Consider the following 16,491-nt stretch of genomic DNA (forward strand, 5'->3'; position numbering starts at 1 on the left):
GCAGCACGCATGTCCGTTATGCACGCGCTCACCTGCTTGCCCGAGCAGTGTGAGTGTGGCTATGCGGCTGAAAAGGGTGTTGCTCTGTTCCACGGGATGTCGGTCCCTGGCAGGAAGGACAACGCCTCTTGGGGCTGAGTCTCGTGCAAAAGGACGGTTATCTCGGCGGCTATCACTAGCCTTTTCCGGCCCCCAACAACGGTGAGGGCTACCAAGTGAGGGGTTCCGAATCCTTGTCACAACGCCCGAAGAGGTGGTAAGCAGTGCAGGAAGTGGGCACAAGATGTTGGCCCGAACTAATCACCTCATCCCACGTTGCCGCCCTTGGCGACGGTAGCGGCGTTCTTGAGCAAATGGGAAGCTCCGATATGTTCAGGCCTGTGAGACGTGCATATCTAGCACATTGCTGTCGGAGAGACGGTCTTTGCGCTGCAGATCTTTGACGCAGGCAGAGGACAAGGCTGAAATCTTAAACAAAACCTGAAACTCCTCAGAGGCCTCAGTTGGAGCCCAATCTTCCATCCCATGAACGCTTCGTACATATAAGTGGTTCGGTACTCGGCTTCACTGCGGAACAGGGTTTGTGGGATATCCTTGGCCGACTAGTATCGTCTTAAAGTCGCGACAAAATGGCAATCAAGGTCGCATCGGACTTTGGAGGCGGCAGCAGCGTTGTGGTGCGCGATGATCACCAACCAGAAGAGGAGTTCGTGTCTGGAATCGAGGGCAACTACCCAATCCATCAGACCATCTTCAAGGGTATTTTCTCTTCTCCAGCGAAGATGTGTGGGGCAGAGGCTAACCGATGACTCTTATCATCTCAGCTATGCCCCCGGGCACCAAGATCATCTCTGCCGTCTCATCTGGCGTGTCTGCCTGGGCTAAAACTGCCAAGGTCACAGTAAAAGAGCCTGATGGCAGCCAGAAGAGATACTTCCTCAAGGTAGGCTGCGCTTCTCCCCCTAAGTCACACTTAAGGAAATTCTTAGCGTGCCGACTAGGTCGCCTGCGGATGGAGTGCCAAAGCCCTGTGTGAGGGCGAGTATGAATCGCAGCTTGTCATTGAAGAGGCCGTAGGCCCTGGCTTCGGTCCAAAGGCCCGCGCATGGGGAGAATATGACTACAACAACACTCACTACTACTTCTTCCTCGGCGACTTTCACGACATGGACATGGCCACAGCACCAGAGCCGGCCTCGTTTGTCGAGAAGATTGCTAATCTTCACCAGAGCAAAAGGTCACCCAATGGAATGTTTGGGTTCCATTGCGCAACTGTCTGTGGACAGATGCAGCGCACTGTACCGTGGGAGGATACATGGGCTGCCTCGTTTACCCACCTGTTGGAAGATGTCATCCGATATGACAACCAGGCCAACCCACCCTGGCCAGAGTACGACCGCGCCTGCAGGATCGTCATCAACAGGGTTATACCTAGGGTCCTAGGGGCACTTCAATCGGATGGCCGTATTCTAGAGCCTGTGTTGATCCATGGTGACATCTGGGAGCAGAACGTGGGCATCGACATGGAAACCGGAGAGACTCTCATCTTCGACCCCGGCTGCACGTATGCCCACAATGAGATGGAGTTTGGTACCTGGAGAGGGTCCTGGGCCTCGTACTTCAACAATCCGGTGTACCAGCGACTGTACCAAATGCATATCCCGCCGTCTGAGCCAGCTGACGAATGGGATGACCGCAACCGCATCTACGCTCTTCATATCAACATCAACGATTCTGCAGGCCATCCAGGGAGTACATCCAGACAAGTGTGAGTATCTACCACAGTCATGCCCATTCGGTAATGCTGATACGGGCCAAACAGTGCCTATAATGACATGCTATTCCTCATCGAGAAGTACTGTCCAGAGGAGCTCGAAGCGGACCCGGAGCTGGGCAAGTATGACCCGCAGCAGGACATCAGTGTCACAGGTGCTTATGTCCCACATATCGTGCGTCAATTAGAATAGAGTATTCGGAAGTGTCTATATAGATATAGATCTACGTCTGCGATTTGCTGAGGTACTTTTGTCTCCAAGCCGTGCCGTAGAGGTAGTCGACCAGGAACAACCCGGTGACGATCACACATAGTCCAGCCATGAATGTATATGTCCACCCGATACCGAGCGCATCGATCAGGTTCTGCAAGAAGGCCACTACAATGGCTGCCATTCCGCAACGCACTATATTGCTCGAAGCTTGAGCTGCTGCCGGATTTCGGTGGTTCTTGTCGACGAGGAGAGCATTGTATATCTATGAAGGTAGTCAGCCTCCTGTTACAGACCTCGGGTATGATGAACAGAGTAAACTGACACTGAAATCTAGTTGCATGACCAGTCCAAGTATGAATTGGAGGCAGAGAGGAATGGCAATGTGCTGAAACATGTTAGTCGCAAATCCGAGAGTTTAGAGTGAGGACACAGGGCCCTACAAGATGGAAGTGAAGTGTCCAGCCAAAAGCCACCAAGCACATGATTGTCATCGACAGCGGTACCCATATGACCACGAGGCGGGCCTTCTCCACTGGAAAGTGGTCAAGGTTATCTGCGACGGACTGGTCTGTAGAGAGCCCCTGCTTGATTCTTATGTGACGATACGCCCTGTTCAGCAACGGGCCGCAGAAGAACGACGAGACCGTGCCGCCGAAACCGAATGGGATGTAAATGAGACCAGTTTGCAACTGGTTGAGCCTGTAGATCTCAATGAAATGGACGGAAAGCGAGGCACAGATGCAAGTGTAGACCGAGTACATGAGGCCGCAGGCCAGCGTGATGATGATGTTGTCCTTGCGGATGAGGATCTTGAGTGACTTGATGGGGTTGGGGATCCGCAACAACGGCCTTGGAGCTTGGTCAGTCTTTTCCCAATGGCTCATGAAGCCGCGCATGGGCAGCTGCAAGTACCTCATGGGTCTGATAGAGCCATTCCCAACGAGATTGCGGGAAGTTTCTGGGAGGCAGAACACCATGATAACAAGACAAGAGCCAGATGCAAGAGCCAAGAACCAAAAGATCCAGGGCCAACCGGCAGCATAGGTCAATGTCCCTCCCAGGATTGGCCCCAGACTAGGAGCAATTGTAGAGCTATGGGTTGGCTGTCAGTCGTGCGTTGAGTAAAACAAGGCATTGTCGACGTACGCAAAGGAGACAGCAGCAACATAGGACCCACGCTCAGCAGGTGTTGCGATATCCGTCACTACGCCGTACGCAACCGAGAAAACACCTTTTCCAATCAATGTTATTGTCGTGTTTAGTCAGGAATTCAATGTCTTACCAGAAATTGCCAAGGCCTGAAACAACCTCAGAACCAAGAGAGCAACGTAGGAATGGGCCGAGGCAGTTACGATGTTTACTGCGACGTACAAAGTGAGAGCAACGAGATACGTTGGTCTTCGACCGAGGATATCAGCGGCATCTCCCATCAAAGCCGGGGCGACAGTTGCGACAGCCATGTACGAAGTGATCGTTAAGTTGATCTTATCAATCGAGACTGAGAGTGAGTCGGCCAGTTGGCTTATAGCGGGAAAGTAGATGAAACTGCTCAGAGTTGAGAAGGCCGCAGCGTATGCTACCATGGCAGTGATACATCGCTTCTCAATCTTTGTGAAGACAGAGTATTGTTCGGGTGGCGATTCGGACAGCGGGCTGTCTTGCGCCTTTTCGGAGTCCATCCTGGCGTTTGGGTGGTTGTTGCGTTACCGTGTTGGACTGAAGTTCGACTAAGAACACAAAGTAATTTGTTACACGAGACGCCAGGGCCAGGCGAGATATCAGAGGTGAGGAAATTCCGGGTTCTAGCACTTGAGCGTGCGGTCAGAAAGTCGAGGTCCGTCAGGGCTTGGGCCCCCTGCGACGCAAAAGTCCATTGCTAAATGCTGGTGCGGGGAATCGGCACCGCATGTGGCTCCATCCATATGGGCGGTGCAGCAAAGGCAGAATTGCAGGCGGAGACGCAGGCAGAGGGATTAGGCAAGCATTGGACGGAACATGCAATCATGATTTGTCCGAACTGCAGATCACTTTTGATGCAAGCCCTGCCAATCGTTCCACCCAATAGTAGGCCAAGATAAAGATTTTCCCTCGTCGAAAACGAAAAAGATTCAAAAGAAAGCAAAATCATCAATACATATATGACATCACTAACGTGGTAAGCAGTAATGATGGCGGATAGGGGTCATAGCACGGATTTCTCGAGTTGCGATACACAATTGAGTAAGTCTACAACATTAATTCAGGAGCTAGAATTGGATAGAAATATCAGTACTTGAATGTGGTCTGCTTAGGCATGGACTACATCCTGGTTGCTAAGTCGATTCAAGTAGTTCCGAATTACTGCTATTATAGCTCCGCCGTCATTGGTCTGGTATAACCAAGCTCCTTGCTATGTTAGATATCCGAACGACAAATCAAAAACCAACTCCGATGGCGCAGCATTCAGTCGATGTGTTCCGTAGCCTCGCATCCGCCAGCCGGACCACCCCTGATCTTGGCATGCACGGACACCATTGTGTCAGTACGTCACCAAGCAAGTGATATACGAAGGAGATAATGCGAAGTTCTCTGAGTTCTTCAACCACAGATGGCGATATTGAAGGCGCGGACCAGCACGGCATATGCGGAACAACAGGCGCTTAAGTAATACATTTGAGGGCTTGAGGAAGACACCCAAGTGCGATTATTTCGCCGTCCGGGACCCAGCGGCGGTCTGGGAGACATTTACTCATTGAATCAAGTCGGTGAATCTTGCTCATCAGTGCCGCTGGGAGCGACGTTTGTGGAAATCAAGCCAGTATTTCGGCGATGAAGTGGCATGCCTGAGACATGAAATGAAGCTGAATAGGCGTACTCGAGCGTCGTCGGTCTGTTGCAGAGTACAGCAACAGCAACAGCAAACCAGCGTCCATCTCCCCAATGAGTGGGCCACCGACAAGGGCCACTGCGACGTGACAGGCCGATATTGCTTTGCAGGGTGACATGGAAGGATGGAGCAGGGCCGTGTCAGCTTATATGTGCATAAAGACGCATCGATTGAGCGAATCAATCCTTCATAGTTGTCATGGTTGTGACATTCCTTTTCGCGGGCTGTTAGATTACACATCTCCTATCAAACAGCAACGGCGATCAGCCCCGGAAGCGGAAGTTCAATATTTGCTCACCCTAGATCCCTTGTCCAGACAACACATATGATTCGAGATTAATAGGGTATACCACGTGCAGTACGCATCTCAGCGTCGGATCACCGTCCCATATCTACATGAAGCCAGCCAATACACACGCGTCGCGGCCCCGGATAGACCGATCCGCCATTAATTGCCGACCGACGCTCAAGCTGCATTTCAACTTTTGGCCCTAACCTCGTCTCGGCGGACGAAGCGCGCTTCGGGATACCAAACCGGGAATAAGCGACCGGAGAGAAGGCCGGTAGGGTTGCGCCGCTGACGGGGTTCCTGATTGCTTGCCATCGAACGTCGAGTCTTGGCTCGCATCCCAAAAAGCCGTCGGCTTTTGCCTTTGTTTTTGTTAGCAGCGAGCAGCTGGAGACCGTTTCGAGGAACGGGACCACTCCACATGACCCGCAGGGCAAGAGAGAAAGACTGGCAGTCAAGAGACGTTCCAAGGTTGACTCTGGAGATATTTGCGGGGCTTGGCCAGTGTTTACGGCCTTGATTAAGGAGAAGCATTCCACTAACCCCACAAGCCCCAGGGTGATCGACACAGTGACGCCAAATTCGCGGGGGATGGCGTGGGAGTCCGAAAGACCAGATACCGACCAGGTCGGATGTGGCAAGACCTGGCGAACCCCTATGCCTGATCTCGGTGCAATGACGACCCTAGCTCATCTGCGACCTAGGTACTCGGTTGATCTGTTCCTTGAACTGAGGAGAGATCTGTCACTTTATTAACCTGACGATCTGCCCTCCCCCATCCCTCTGCCACGCTCTGGTTCGGGGATTTTGATTCTCTCCTGCAGCTGAGCCGCCTCCACGCCTGTGCATTCTGGCCCTTGCATCACACCATCTGGCATCCGGAGATCTGACCCGACTGTAACTATTTGGACCTTGTGTTTTCCTTCACCGCTGACAACTCCCTGAGACTTTGGCTTGTGACGAACCATGGCGAAGGGCAGCCTTTACACCTTCGGCATTGCGCTGTTTGCCGCTCTCGGCACCTTTCTCTTTGTATGTCCTCGATGATATCGCACCCTACGGGCACCATCGTCACCATCAGTCAGCTAATCCTCGTTGACCAGGGTTTTGATACCGGTATCGTGACGACGAGTAAGTCGATATTATCACTTCGATGAGCCATCCCATGTCACTCACCCCCTGCTCCATAGCTATCGCGCATCAGAGTTGGATCGATTACATGGGCCATCCCTCCAATGGCCTCACCGGAGCAGTAAGTCATACCGAGAATGGGACTATACGACCTTCTCTAATACGATAGTCTAGGTTGTCGCCGTGTATATCGCCGGCGAGGCAGTGGGAGCTCTACTCCAGACTGCCATCGCCGACAAGCTCGGGCGCATCCGATTCATGCAGCTCATGTGCATCATCGTCACCATCGGCACCGTGGTCCAGACCGCGTCGGTCAACATCGGCATGTTTCTGGCTGGCCGTGTCCTCGCCGGTATTGCTGTCGGGTAAGCTCTTCGTCCCCCCGGCCTGTCCCTAACCAGCTCGGCAGGTAGCCGAGATACTGGTACTGATCACCCATCACCCATACACAGTGGCATGGTCTCAACCGTCCCCATCTACCTGAGCGAGATCTCGGCCCCACACCAGCGCGGTCTCATTGGCGGCATCTCGGGCTGCGGCATCTCCTTCGGCACCATGATGTCCAACTGGGTCGGCTTTGCCTGCTCGTACGCACCCTACGGCGCTACGCAGTGGCGCCTGCCCCTCGGCATCCAGGTTCCCTGGGGTGTCATCATGTTTGTCGGCCTGGCGACTTTCATGCCCAACTCGCCGCGCCAGCTGCTGCGCAACGGCAAAGTCGAGGAGGCGCGCGCCGAGTTCCTCAGGATCCGGCGCGACCTGGGCTCGCACGAGGTGCAGGCCGAGTTTGCCATGATGCACGCGCAGATCGAGTACGAGATGGAGCGCGAGATCAAGACGTATCGCGAGATCTTCAAACTTTTCCGTCATCGTGCTTTGGCGTACGTTTTGCTCTAGCTTTCCCGCTCGTTTTATTGTATTGACACACCCTCTTGCAGGTCAATCGCCGTCCAGACCATGACCAGTCTGACTGGTGTGAATGTCATTCAATATTACCAGAGTAAGTCCCGATGCTTGCATGCCTGTGCCGGTTTCGTTGCTCACAAGAAACTCAGCCATCCTCTACAAGAGTCTCGGCCTCCAACCCCAGATCATCCTACTCCTCGCTGGAGTGTACGGAACGCTCTGCTTCACATCGAATGCCATTACCACAAAGTTCCTGACCGATCAGTGGGGCCGCCGCAAGTATGTGCTTCCTGACGCCGCGATGGCGTGATTATGACTCTTAACAGTACCATAGGATGTTGTTGGCCGGCCTGACCGGTGTGATCCTGATTGAGATCTATGCCGCCGTGATGCAACGCTTCTTCCAGAACACCGACAATATAGTCGGAAAGGGCTTCACCGTGCTGGGCATCTACCTCTTTGCCATTATCTACTGTAAGCTCTTCAGGCCCAGATCTAATCACAGCACTCAAGCTAACCCTCTATTGCAGACGGTATGCTTAACAGCACTACATGGCTGTACGGCGCGGAGATTTTGCCTATTGCTCTGCGCAGCAAGGTCATGGGCATTGCGTCGGCTTCTCACTTCATTGTGAATGTCGGCAGTAAGTCACTCGCTGCAGAAAAATAAGAATGAACAGTGGCTGGGTGCTAATTGTTGCAACCTCTACAGTTACGGAGGCCGGACCTAGCGCCTTTGCGAACATCAAGGAGAATTATTACTACGTCTTTGTGGGCTGCACGTCGTTCTTCCTCGTCATTGCATGGTTTTACTTCCCGTAAGTCTTGTTCCCTTCAGCTTGGCGTTGTCCACGGAGCCATGATTGGCTGATTTTCCACACAGTGAGACTAGAAGAAGCACACTCGAGGAGATCGCGGCCGCCTTCGGAGACAAGGTTGTGCTGGTATCGGAGCAGGAGGTGTTGGCTGAAGCGGTCGCGGCGGAGGAGAAGCTCAGGCAGACCCAGGAGCACGTCGAGAACACCCCCACACAGGCCGGCCGCTCGGAGAATGCCCAGAGCGCCGCCGCGGCGACCGGCGCCTAAACGAACCGCCCGGGACAGCTGGCTGTCACTCATTGACGGCAGAGTGGATGGATTGGATGATGTGCGTCAGTCAATTGCCGAGGTGACGCGTGGCAAAGGGACATCATTTGCAAGCCAGCACGCAACTGCCGAGTGTTTGTTTTCGGGTGGACGGTCGGTGATGGTGATCTCTTGTGATCATCTTCGGCGCAGGGATTGGGCGCAGATTGTGAGAGGTGCATGAAACATGGTGTAATCATACAAGATCTGAAACGACATTTCTCGAATTGACTGCGCCTATCGATGCACGTTGTCAGAAATGCTGATCTTTGAAGAGGGTGCGGTCATTTCTGCGATGAGTAAGTGGAGGGCGGACTTTGGATCAGGCACATTGGACTGATTTCCCATGCTAGCCTAAATTGACGATCCAGAAATAACCCCAGAAAATGCGACAGGATTGTTTGCCTTTTGCGATATCGGATTCCATTGAGAGCTCAATGATGAAAGGATTCGTGGACGAGACTCGGGCGGCGTCTTGGCAATGAGATCCCAGTGACCATGGCATGGCTTGCTATGCACGTCATGATCCAAGCCCCAAATGTTTAACTGCGACAGCTTGAGAGACCTGAAGGATCTGCAGGAGGAGCCATCTCGGAAAATATCTCCAGGCACATGCACACATGACAGGCTCAGCTCACAGCGGGGAACAATCCAGGGCTAGACAGGGCTGGGCTGGAGAGCGGCAGGACAGGAGATTTTGAAGACAGTTTGTCTCCTGCCCTGACTAGGTTCGAAGCACCACGCGCCGCCGTTGGCCGAAATCCACTGGGCTGCCGGTCTGCTGGGAGATGGAGACCGCCGGAATGGGCACTGGCGTTGGGATCTGCTCCACCAACAGTCCCGAAACCGCTGGAAATCGTGGGCCCAATCTTGGTCAAAGCCTTTGAAAGCCCCCACGTGCCCCGCCGAAACGCCGCCTCGTCGGCCCGGAAGCCCGGGAGCCGTGTGCTTGGTGCCTCTGGGGTTGAGATCCCAGCCCATTGGTATGAAAAACGGTGCTGCTCACCGACAGATGCCACGACATACATCTGTCTATCATTTGAGACTTCTTTATTCTCCTTCTTCTCACGACAAACGTCGTACTTCCTCACTGGTTGCTTCCGAGAGGTCAAACTTTGCATGCAAGTGCTAAACCACGCACCATCATACCATACCACTGCCCAGCCATATAGAGAGCTCGATTGCACCTTCGCCTGGAATGGTGCAGCGACACCAGGGAGAGATATACATGCCCGTACACACGTACAGATACTAGATACTCAGAAGGGCCATTGCTTTCGCTTGATACCCCTAGTGCCAGAGAAAGGGCGAAACCGCGAAAAGAATCACTCGGAAAATCAAATCACCACATCCCATCATCACGGATCAGTACAACACACAGAACTATACAGACAACATGCTGGGTCCGACACACCACGGCGAGCGGTATGAGCTCACCAGCCCGACAGCCCTGCCCAAGTCTGGCGGCTTCTTGTGGAACCAGCGGATGATGATCCAGATCACCTGCCGGGGCTACGCTACTGCCCAGTTCATGCAGCCCGAGCCAGCCAAGTACGCCCACGCCCCGAATCTCGAGGCCAGGACTTTTATGCAGCCCGAGCAGAACTACTACGCCCACCACCCAGGTCGCTTCGTCTATATCAAGGATGAGGAGACGAGCGAGCTCTTTTCGGCCCCCTACGAGCCCGTCCGCGCCAAGCTGGACCGCTTCGTCTTCTCCATCGGCAAGAGCGATATCTCCTGGACGGTCGAGCACCTAGGCATCCGCGTCGATATGACTGTACGCCTGCCGACCGAGGACGTCGCTGAGCTGTGGGCCGTCAAGGTGACCAACGTCTCCGGCAGGCCGCGCAAGGTCAGCGTCTATGCCTACTTCCCCATTGGCTACATGTCCTGGATGAACCAGTCCTGCGAGTGGCGTCAAGACCTGCTGTCCGTAGTTGGCACCAGCATCACTCCCTACCAAAAGGCCGAGGATTACTTCAAGAACAAGCATCTCAAGGACAAGACGTACTTTGCTTGCGAGACTGCTCCGGACTCATGGGACGCCATGCAGGGTGCCTTCGAGGGGGATAGTGGCCTGCACGCACCAGAAGCTGTGATGGCCGAAGAGCTCACCCGCAGCGACGCTCGGTATGAGACGCCCACGGCCGCCGTACAGTACCGCGTGCAGCTCGAGGCCGACGGAAAGCGGGAATACCGCTTTCTCTTCGGTCCCGCCTTTGACGACGCAGAGATCAAGTCTATGCGCGAGAAGTACCTGAGCAAAGCGGGCTTCGCCCAGGTAGCCGCGGACTACACCACGTACATCCAGCAAGGGCGGGGGTGTCTGCAGATCGACACGCCCGACAAGGAGCTCAACAACTTTGTCAACCACTGGCTGCCGCGCCAGCAGTTCTACCACGGCGATGTAAATCGACTGACCACGGATCCACAGACGAGGAATTACCTCCAGGACAGCATGGGCATGACCTACATCAACCCGGCGTACGCCCGCAAGGCCTTCCTCCTCTCCCTGTCGCAGCAAGAGGCGACGGGCGCCATGCCCGACGGGATCATTCTCGTTGAGGGCGCTGAGCTCAAGTACATCAACCAGATTCCCCACACGGACCACTGCGTCTGGCTGCCCGTCGCGCTCGAGGTCTACCTCGCCGAGACGGCCGACTACGCCCTGCTCGACGAGGTCGTCAAGTCCGAGGGCGGCGACGCCCTTACCGTCTTTGACCGCTTCAGCCGCGCCATGGACTGGCTGCTCGGCGCGCGCGACGAGCGCGGCCTCAGCTACATTGCCCAGGGCGACTGGTGCGACCCCATGAACATGGTCGGCTACAAGGGCAAGGGCGTCTCCGGCTGGCTCACCCTCGCCACCGCCTACGCTCTCAACCTCTGGGCCGACATCTGCGAGAACCAAGGAAAGGAGGACCTCGCGAGGCACTACCGCGCCGGCGCGGCCGAGTGCAACGCGGCGGCCGAGAAGCACCTCTGGGACGGCGACTGGTACGCCCGCGGCATCACCGACGACGGCGTGACTTTCGGCATCAAGGAGGACGCCGAGGGCCGCATCTGGCTCAACCCGCAGGCCTGGTCCATCCTCTCGGGCGGCGCGACGCCCGAGCAGCGCACGCGCATGATCCCGGCCGTCGACGAGCAGCTCGCGACGCCCTACGGCGTGGCCATGTTCGCCCCGCCCTTCAGCGGCATGCGCGAGGACGTCGGCCGCGTGACGCAAAAGTACCCCGGCTCGGCCGAGAACGGCGCCGTGTACAACCACGCGTCCGTATTCTACATCTACGCGCTGTACACGCTGGGCATGCGCGGAGAGGGTGGCGAGAAACAGCAGGCCGGAGAGGCGGAACGGGCCTATCGGGCGCTGCGGCAGCTGATCCCCGGCCCGGGAGAGGAGGACTACCGCCAGCGTGGGCAGCTGCCCGTGTACATCCCCAACTACTACCGCGGCGCATGGAAGCAGTACCCGCGCACGGCGGGTAGAAGTAGCCAGCTGTTCAACACAGGCACCGTGTCGTGGGCGTACAGGTGCTTCATCGAAGGTCTTTGCGGCCTGCGTGGCGATGCTGAGGGTCTGTGCATTCGCCCGCAGATGCCCAAGGAATGGACCGGAATGAAGGTCCAGCGGCTGTTCCGGGGTGCGACATTCCAGCTGGACATTTCGAGGAGTGGAGAAGTCAAAGATGTGGTGGTTGAGCAGGACGACAAGAGGTTATCGGAGGCCAAGATCAAGAACATCAAGGCTGGCGAGACGTACCAGCTCAAGGTGCTGGTTCCAGAGTAATTGAGGACGGTGATGAAAACGAGTAAGAAGAGTAATATTAGAAAAATATGTTTTTTTCGGGTTTTGGGTCTCTTCGATTCTACTGTTGCTTATCTCGTTTATGCCCCCTCGCTGTGCCATGAGGTGCCGCTCAGGAATCAGGAAGCTTCAATTGCCTGCAAATGTGTGTTGCAGAGAACACAAGCGTGACTGTTCGTCTGGAAAACAGCGGTCTGTGGTGGCAGAACCTCGATGTGATTAGTCATAGCCATGAGCTGAAGCGGGTGATCGTTAGGCTAAGCATGGTTGTCATCTCTGTCAAATGTGAACAAAGCAGGACGAGATATTAAGAGCATCTAGTTTGCGAAATCGCGCCGAAGACACCAAATCCCCGTATTTCCCGGGTAGCCGACTGCCTCTCCAACCTTAACATGGTCGGACAAAGTACAAGCCAGCATCGACGAGAGCAGAACCGCATTAATCAAAGAAACAGTCGTAAGTCTGCAATTGGTCCTCTCCAGATCATCAAGTGCTTGCCTTGTGGAAGTGAGGCTCACATGTGCTCTCAAGGAGCCAAAAGAAAAGCCGCCCACAGTGCCGCCTCGGCTGGCCCCTTCGGTCAAACTCGCAAATGGATCATCTACACTGAAATGGCTGACGCAGCTCGATATCCCACAACGGATGCAACGGACACGTCTCTCAGCATCAACTTGACCCCTGGGAGGAGCGGTGGCGAGAGCCTATTAGAGGCCGCTTCCAGGCGTTTCTGTGATCTCGACATAACGGATCGTAAAAGGTTTATATGCCATATCCAGCAGGAAGCTCTCGACGGGTCCGCTTCAGCCATTATGCAGGGTCGGCTACTACTTCCAGTGACGCAGTACAACATCTTCATCGCCATGGCCTCGAATGCAAAATCCATCGGTCTATCGATGGACGACCTCCGCCATGATATCCTCTCACCTTTCGTCTCCTATCAACCAGCCAAGTCTGTGGTACCGCCAACCCTTGAGCCGACTGCCCTACAAAGGACCACAATTCATCACCCCTGGCTAGATCTTTATCCTATGAGCTCGGTCAGGGATGCCTTAATCAGCCGCATGTGGCAGTACGACGAGGACGAGCTGTGTCACGATCTGTTTGGGTCCTGTTCAAAGGATCAGAAAAGCGCAGGGTTCCTCATATGGGGCGAACCTTGGGATCCTATGGCTTACGAGATCACTCCAAGGGTACTCTACAAATGGGCCTGGCTCTTTGACAATTGTGTCGATCTACTCCGCTCCACGAACCACTGGCGCAGACAGAGGGGCGAGAAGCCTCTTCCTACTCCATGGCTTCCTCAGATCACCCAAACCCAGAACCAAACAATACGGAGAAACTAAGTGACAATCGATGCGAAACAAGTTTTTCAGAGGCTAACCTATTCACTTAAAAAGTTGCATACCTTTCTGCACAAACTATTTTTCAAAATTCCTGGGAGTATTAGCCTGGAAAGAAGTTAACATCTTGGAACTGGGGAAGTGTATTAATGGGGATGTATATTAATTAAGCCGCCTAAAATTCTCTTGGCCCATATCTAAAGAAAAAAAAACTAGTTGGAAGATAATTCAACTGTCCCACTTCAATTCTTTTCTTATGCTCAAAGAAATGGTACAACTGTGAAGGGAATATCTTGGAACGACAGCACTGAGGAAATCACTGACAGAGTCTCGGCTCACTACCTTGCCCCTCAAGGTTGAGTCTGTTGTATGGAACCTCAGTTGCATGGAATGAAGGATCCTTGGTCACAGGGCCAGACCAATGCCGTGTCGAATACTCGGAGAATTAAAGTCACGTTCTGGTGTTCATACTCGGCGGGTATTGCCCCCCCCCCCCCCCCCCCCACCCTATTTTAAGTGGCTTCTACGGCTACCTAGGGAGTTAGTCGCTTCTTGCTAGGTTCATCCATCTTTCTCCCCCAATAACTACAAGCGTTTTTACCACCCATCACAAACTGCGCCGCCGACCTGAGAGAATGGAATATCCACCATGTAAGTTTTATCATTGGCTCAGTTGCCGAGTTCAGCATACTGACAGTCTAGGGGATGACGATTTCGAAGAGCAGCAACTCGCATGGCAGCCAGGGTGCACGGTAACGCTGATGCAGCCAGATATTGTACTCAAACGTGGCGCCAAAGTTCGACCCAACGAGGAGACGGCAATGCGCCTTGCCAATGAGTACGCACCAGGCATACCCATCCCAAAGATCTACATGACGTCGTACAAGACTGGAAACGGGCCTATTGGCTATGGAGAGCTATACATGAGTACGCTTCCAGGTATCAGCTTGCATTCGGTCTGGGCGGGATTCGATGATGCAACCAAGTTACGAATATGTCGAGACGTATGGGACCTTATTGCGCAGATCCGGTCTGTCCCGCTTCCTGAACATCTGGAACCCGGAGCATATTCCCTAGCTGATGGCTCTCCCTGTCTTGACCCTCTGGTCGGCAGCTATTCTGACATTGCGCCCTCTTCTTTCGATGATCAGGCACTTCGAGCTCGCATATATGAAACGTTATGTTGCGAACAACGGCCTATCATATCGCGACCCTCCTGACCTTCGAGACTTGCTGCCGCGGTCCGACATATCCGTCTTCACTCATGGCGATATTGGCCCCCGCAACATCCTGGTCGATGAAGCCGGGCATATATCAGGCCTACTGGACTGGGAGTCCTCCGGATGGTTCCCGGACTACTGGGAAATGGCTCAGATAATTAGGCATGGCCATGGGGTAGAGCATGACTGGCCTCACTGGATGACCATTGCTAGCCAAGAACAATGGGATCTCACCGGAATTCAAAAGGCGCGAAGAGTTCTTTTCTGATTGATCATCATCCATCTCTCTGGTCGAGCGTCATTTCCAGTAGGACCCTGTACCCTTCTTTTGTGCTCTAGCGCATCTATCCATTGAATGAATCCCCTACAAATTTTGGTCCTATGGCTCTTCACCTTAGCTAAATGCAAGAAGAAACTGATGTAGGTTAGGGATTGCTGGAATAATAATTTCGGGTCTAGTACTACTTCAGGGTATCTTGACTTCCCATTCAGCTCATACCCCTGATTCCTCACCTCCCACTTCGACAATCTTGTACCTCACCAGGCTGTCCACGGTATCGCAGATGCATTCCTCAATGGACCTGGGATTCCACCCCATCGATATGGCCTTGGAGTTATCGATCTGCTTCGAGACCCCAAGTCCAGGGAGTAGGCGACGAAAGGCCGGACTGAAGAGAGCGGCCGTCCGGACCACGAAATTTGGTAGTTCTCTTGTCGGTACCCTGCGTGCATACTGAGGCCGCCCTCTCCGTATGATGTTGGCGATCCCGATCATAGAAGTTGGCCCGCCATCGCTTGTGGCGATGATTCTCTGCCCTTTCGCCTCGGGCTTGAGCATGGCGAGCACGTGCAGGTACGCAGCATCGCGAACGTCGACCACTCCGAAATACAATTGAGGGCAGGCAGCCATGCCACCTGTAAGCATGTTCTTGACAATCTGGATGGATGATGAGAGATCTGGACTAAGGACTGGCCCGAATATGCCAGTCGCGTTGATGACGCAGAGTTCGAGCGATTGTCCTTCTCCGATGAAATCCCATGCAGCCTTCTCCGCCAGGGTTTTGCTCTTATGGTAGGCCGGTACGGCCACCTCGCCATCTATGACGGACCAGTCCTCTTCGTTGAAAGAATGTTTGCTTTTATGGCCGTACCCTATGGCGGCAAAGGACGAGGTCATGATGACGCGCTTCACTCCAGCATTGCGGGCGAACATGAGGACTCGGAGAGTGCCTTCCTTGGCTGGACGGATCACTTCATCCTCGTTTTTGGGATCTGAGGAAGGGAATGGCGAGGCAACATGGTGCACGAAAGTACAGCCCTGCATTGCTTCAGGCCAGCCGTCATCCACGGTCAGGTCGGCGACGAGGAAGGTCAGCCTGTCCGCAGTGTCCACCCCTGCATCGAGGACCGCCTGTCTAGCTCCGGCTTCTTTAGATGAGGATCGAATAGTAGCACGCACCGTGTAGCCGTCAGTTATGAGTTTGGCGATTAGGTGGCCTGCTAGGAAGCCGGAACCCCCCGTGACTAACACGGTTTCCGTACCCTTGACGGAGGTCGAGCTAGGTTGATGCATCTCTACTAAAGACATAAAGACATATAACGATGCTTGGTGGCAAAGAGGGATGGATGGTAGAGAGGGAGATTATGGACCATGATTCGAAAATAAGACATTCCACGCCTAATTATACTTTCTTCAAACCTCCATCCATCCTGGCTTCTCCGGTGACGGCACCGGCCCAACCTTGGCCACGATAATCTCAAGCCACCAATCAGGTATCCACCACAGAGTGATGACAGCAAGCTAGCCACAAACATATGT

General features: G+C 54.1%; 7 protein-coding genes across 7 annotated transcripts; 5 read left to right on the forward strand and 2 right to left on the reverse strand.

Moving 5' to 3' along the window:
* Nucleotides 1-629: 629 nt before the first annotated feature.
* On the forward strand, nt 630-1,967 carry E0L32_003929 (uncharacterized protein; the record flags this gene model as incomplete). The annotated part of the gene is made up of 4 exons (XM_031138283.1): nt 630-759; nt 825-943; nt 1,002-1,768; nt 1,823-1,967. 4 exons carry the CDS (start codon nt 630-632, stop codon nt 1,965-1,967), a joined length of 1,161 nt encoding a protein of 386 aa, XP_030997991.1.
* Nucleotides 1,968-1,998: 31 nt separating this feature from the next.
* On the reverse strand, nt 1,999-3,667 carry E0L32_003930 (uncharacterized protein; the record flags this gene model as incomplete). Its single annotated transcript, XM_031138284.1, has 5 exons — nt 1,999-2,250; nt 2,311-2,373; nt 2,429-3,080; nt 3,135-3,219; nt 3,271-3,667. 5 exons carry the CDS (start codon nt 3,665-3,667, stop codon nt 1,999-2,001), a joined length of 1,449 nt encoding a protein of 482 aa, XP_030997992.1.
* A 2,519-nt stretch (nt 3,668-6,186) lies between these two features.
* E0L32_003931 (uncharacterized protein) lies at nt 6,187-8,265 on the forward strand (the record flags this gene model as incomplete). The annotated part of the gene is made up of 10 exons (XM_031138285.1): nt 6,187-6,274; nt 6,334-6,395; nt 6,449-6,639; nt 6,727-7,155; nt 7,213-7,274; nt 7,330-7,459; nt 7,515-7,654; nt 7,711-7,824; nt 7,893-7,998; nt 8,064-8,265. 10 exons carry the CDS (start codon nt 6,187-6,189, stop codon nt 8,263-8,265), a joined length of 1,524 nt encoding a protein of 507 aa, XP_030997993.1.
* Nucleotides 8,266-9,700: 1,435 nt separating this feature from the next.
* Nucleotides 9,701-12,094, forward strand: E0L32_003932 (uncharacterized protein; the record flags this gene model as incomplete). Its single annotated transcript, XM_031138286.1, has 1 exon — nt 9,701-12,094. One exon carries the CDS (start codon nt 9,701-9,703, stop codon nt 12,092-12,094), a length of 2,394 nt encoding a protein of 797 aa, XP_030997994.1.
* A 410-nt stretch (nt 12,095-12,504) lies between these two features.
* On the forward strand, nt 12,505-13,455 carry E0L32_003933 (uncharacterized protein; the record flags this gene model as incomplete). The annotated part of the gene is made up of 1 exon (XM_031138287.1): nt 12,505-13,455. One exon carries the CDS (start codon nt 12,505-12,507, stop codon nt 13,453-13,455), a length of 951 nt encoding a protein of 316 aa, XP_030997995.1.
* A 632-nt stretch (nt 13,456-14,087) lies between these two features.
* E0L32_003934 (uncharacterized protein) lies at nt 14,088-14,940 on the forward strand (the record flags this gene model as incomplete). Its single annotated transcript, XM_031138288.1, has 3 exons — nt 14,088-14,103; nt 14,155-14,456; nt 14,530-14,940. The coding sequence occupies 3 exons, from the start codon at nt 14,088-14,090 to the stop codon at nt 14,938-14,940; spliced, it is 729 nt and encodes a 242-aa protein (XP_030997996.1).
* Nucleotides 14,941-15,165: 225 nt separating this feature from the next.
* On the reverse strand, nt 15,166-16,245 carry E0L32_003935 (uncharacterized protein; the record flags this gene model as incomplete). The annotated part of the gene is made up of 1 exon (XM_031138289.1): nt 15,166-16,245. The coding sequence occupies one exon, from the start codon at nt 16,243-16,245 to the stop codon at nt 15,166-15,168; it is 1,080 nt and encodes a 359-aa protein (XP_030997997.1).
* Between the last annotated feature and the right edge of the window lie 246 nt (nt 16,246-16,491).

Source organism: Thyridium curvatum, assembly GCF_004353045.1.
Source record: "Thyridium curvatum strain D216 chromosome Unknown NODE_18_length_519074_cov_76.432364, whole genome shotgun sequence".
In the NCBI taxonomy this organism is placed as follows: domain Eukaryota; kingdom Fungi; phylum Ascomycota; class Sordariomycetes; order Thyridiales; family Thyridiaceae; genus Thyridium; species Thyridium curvatum.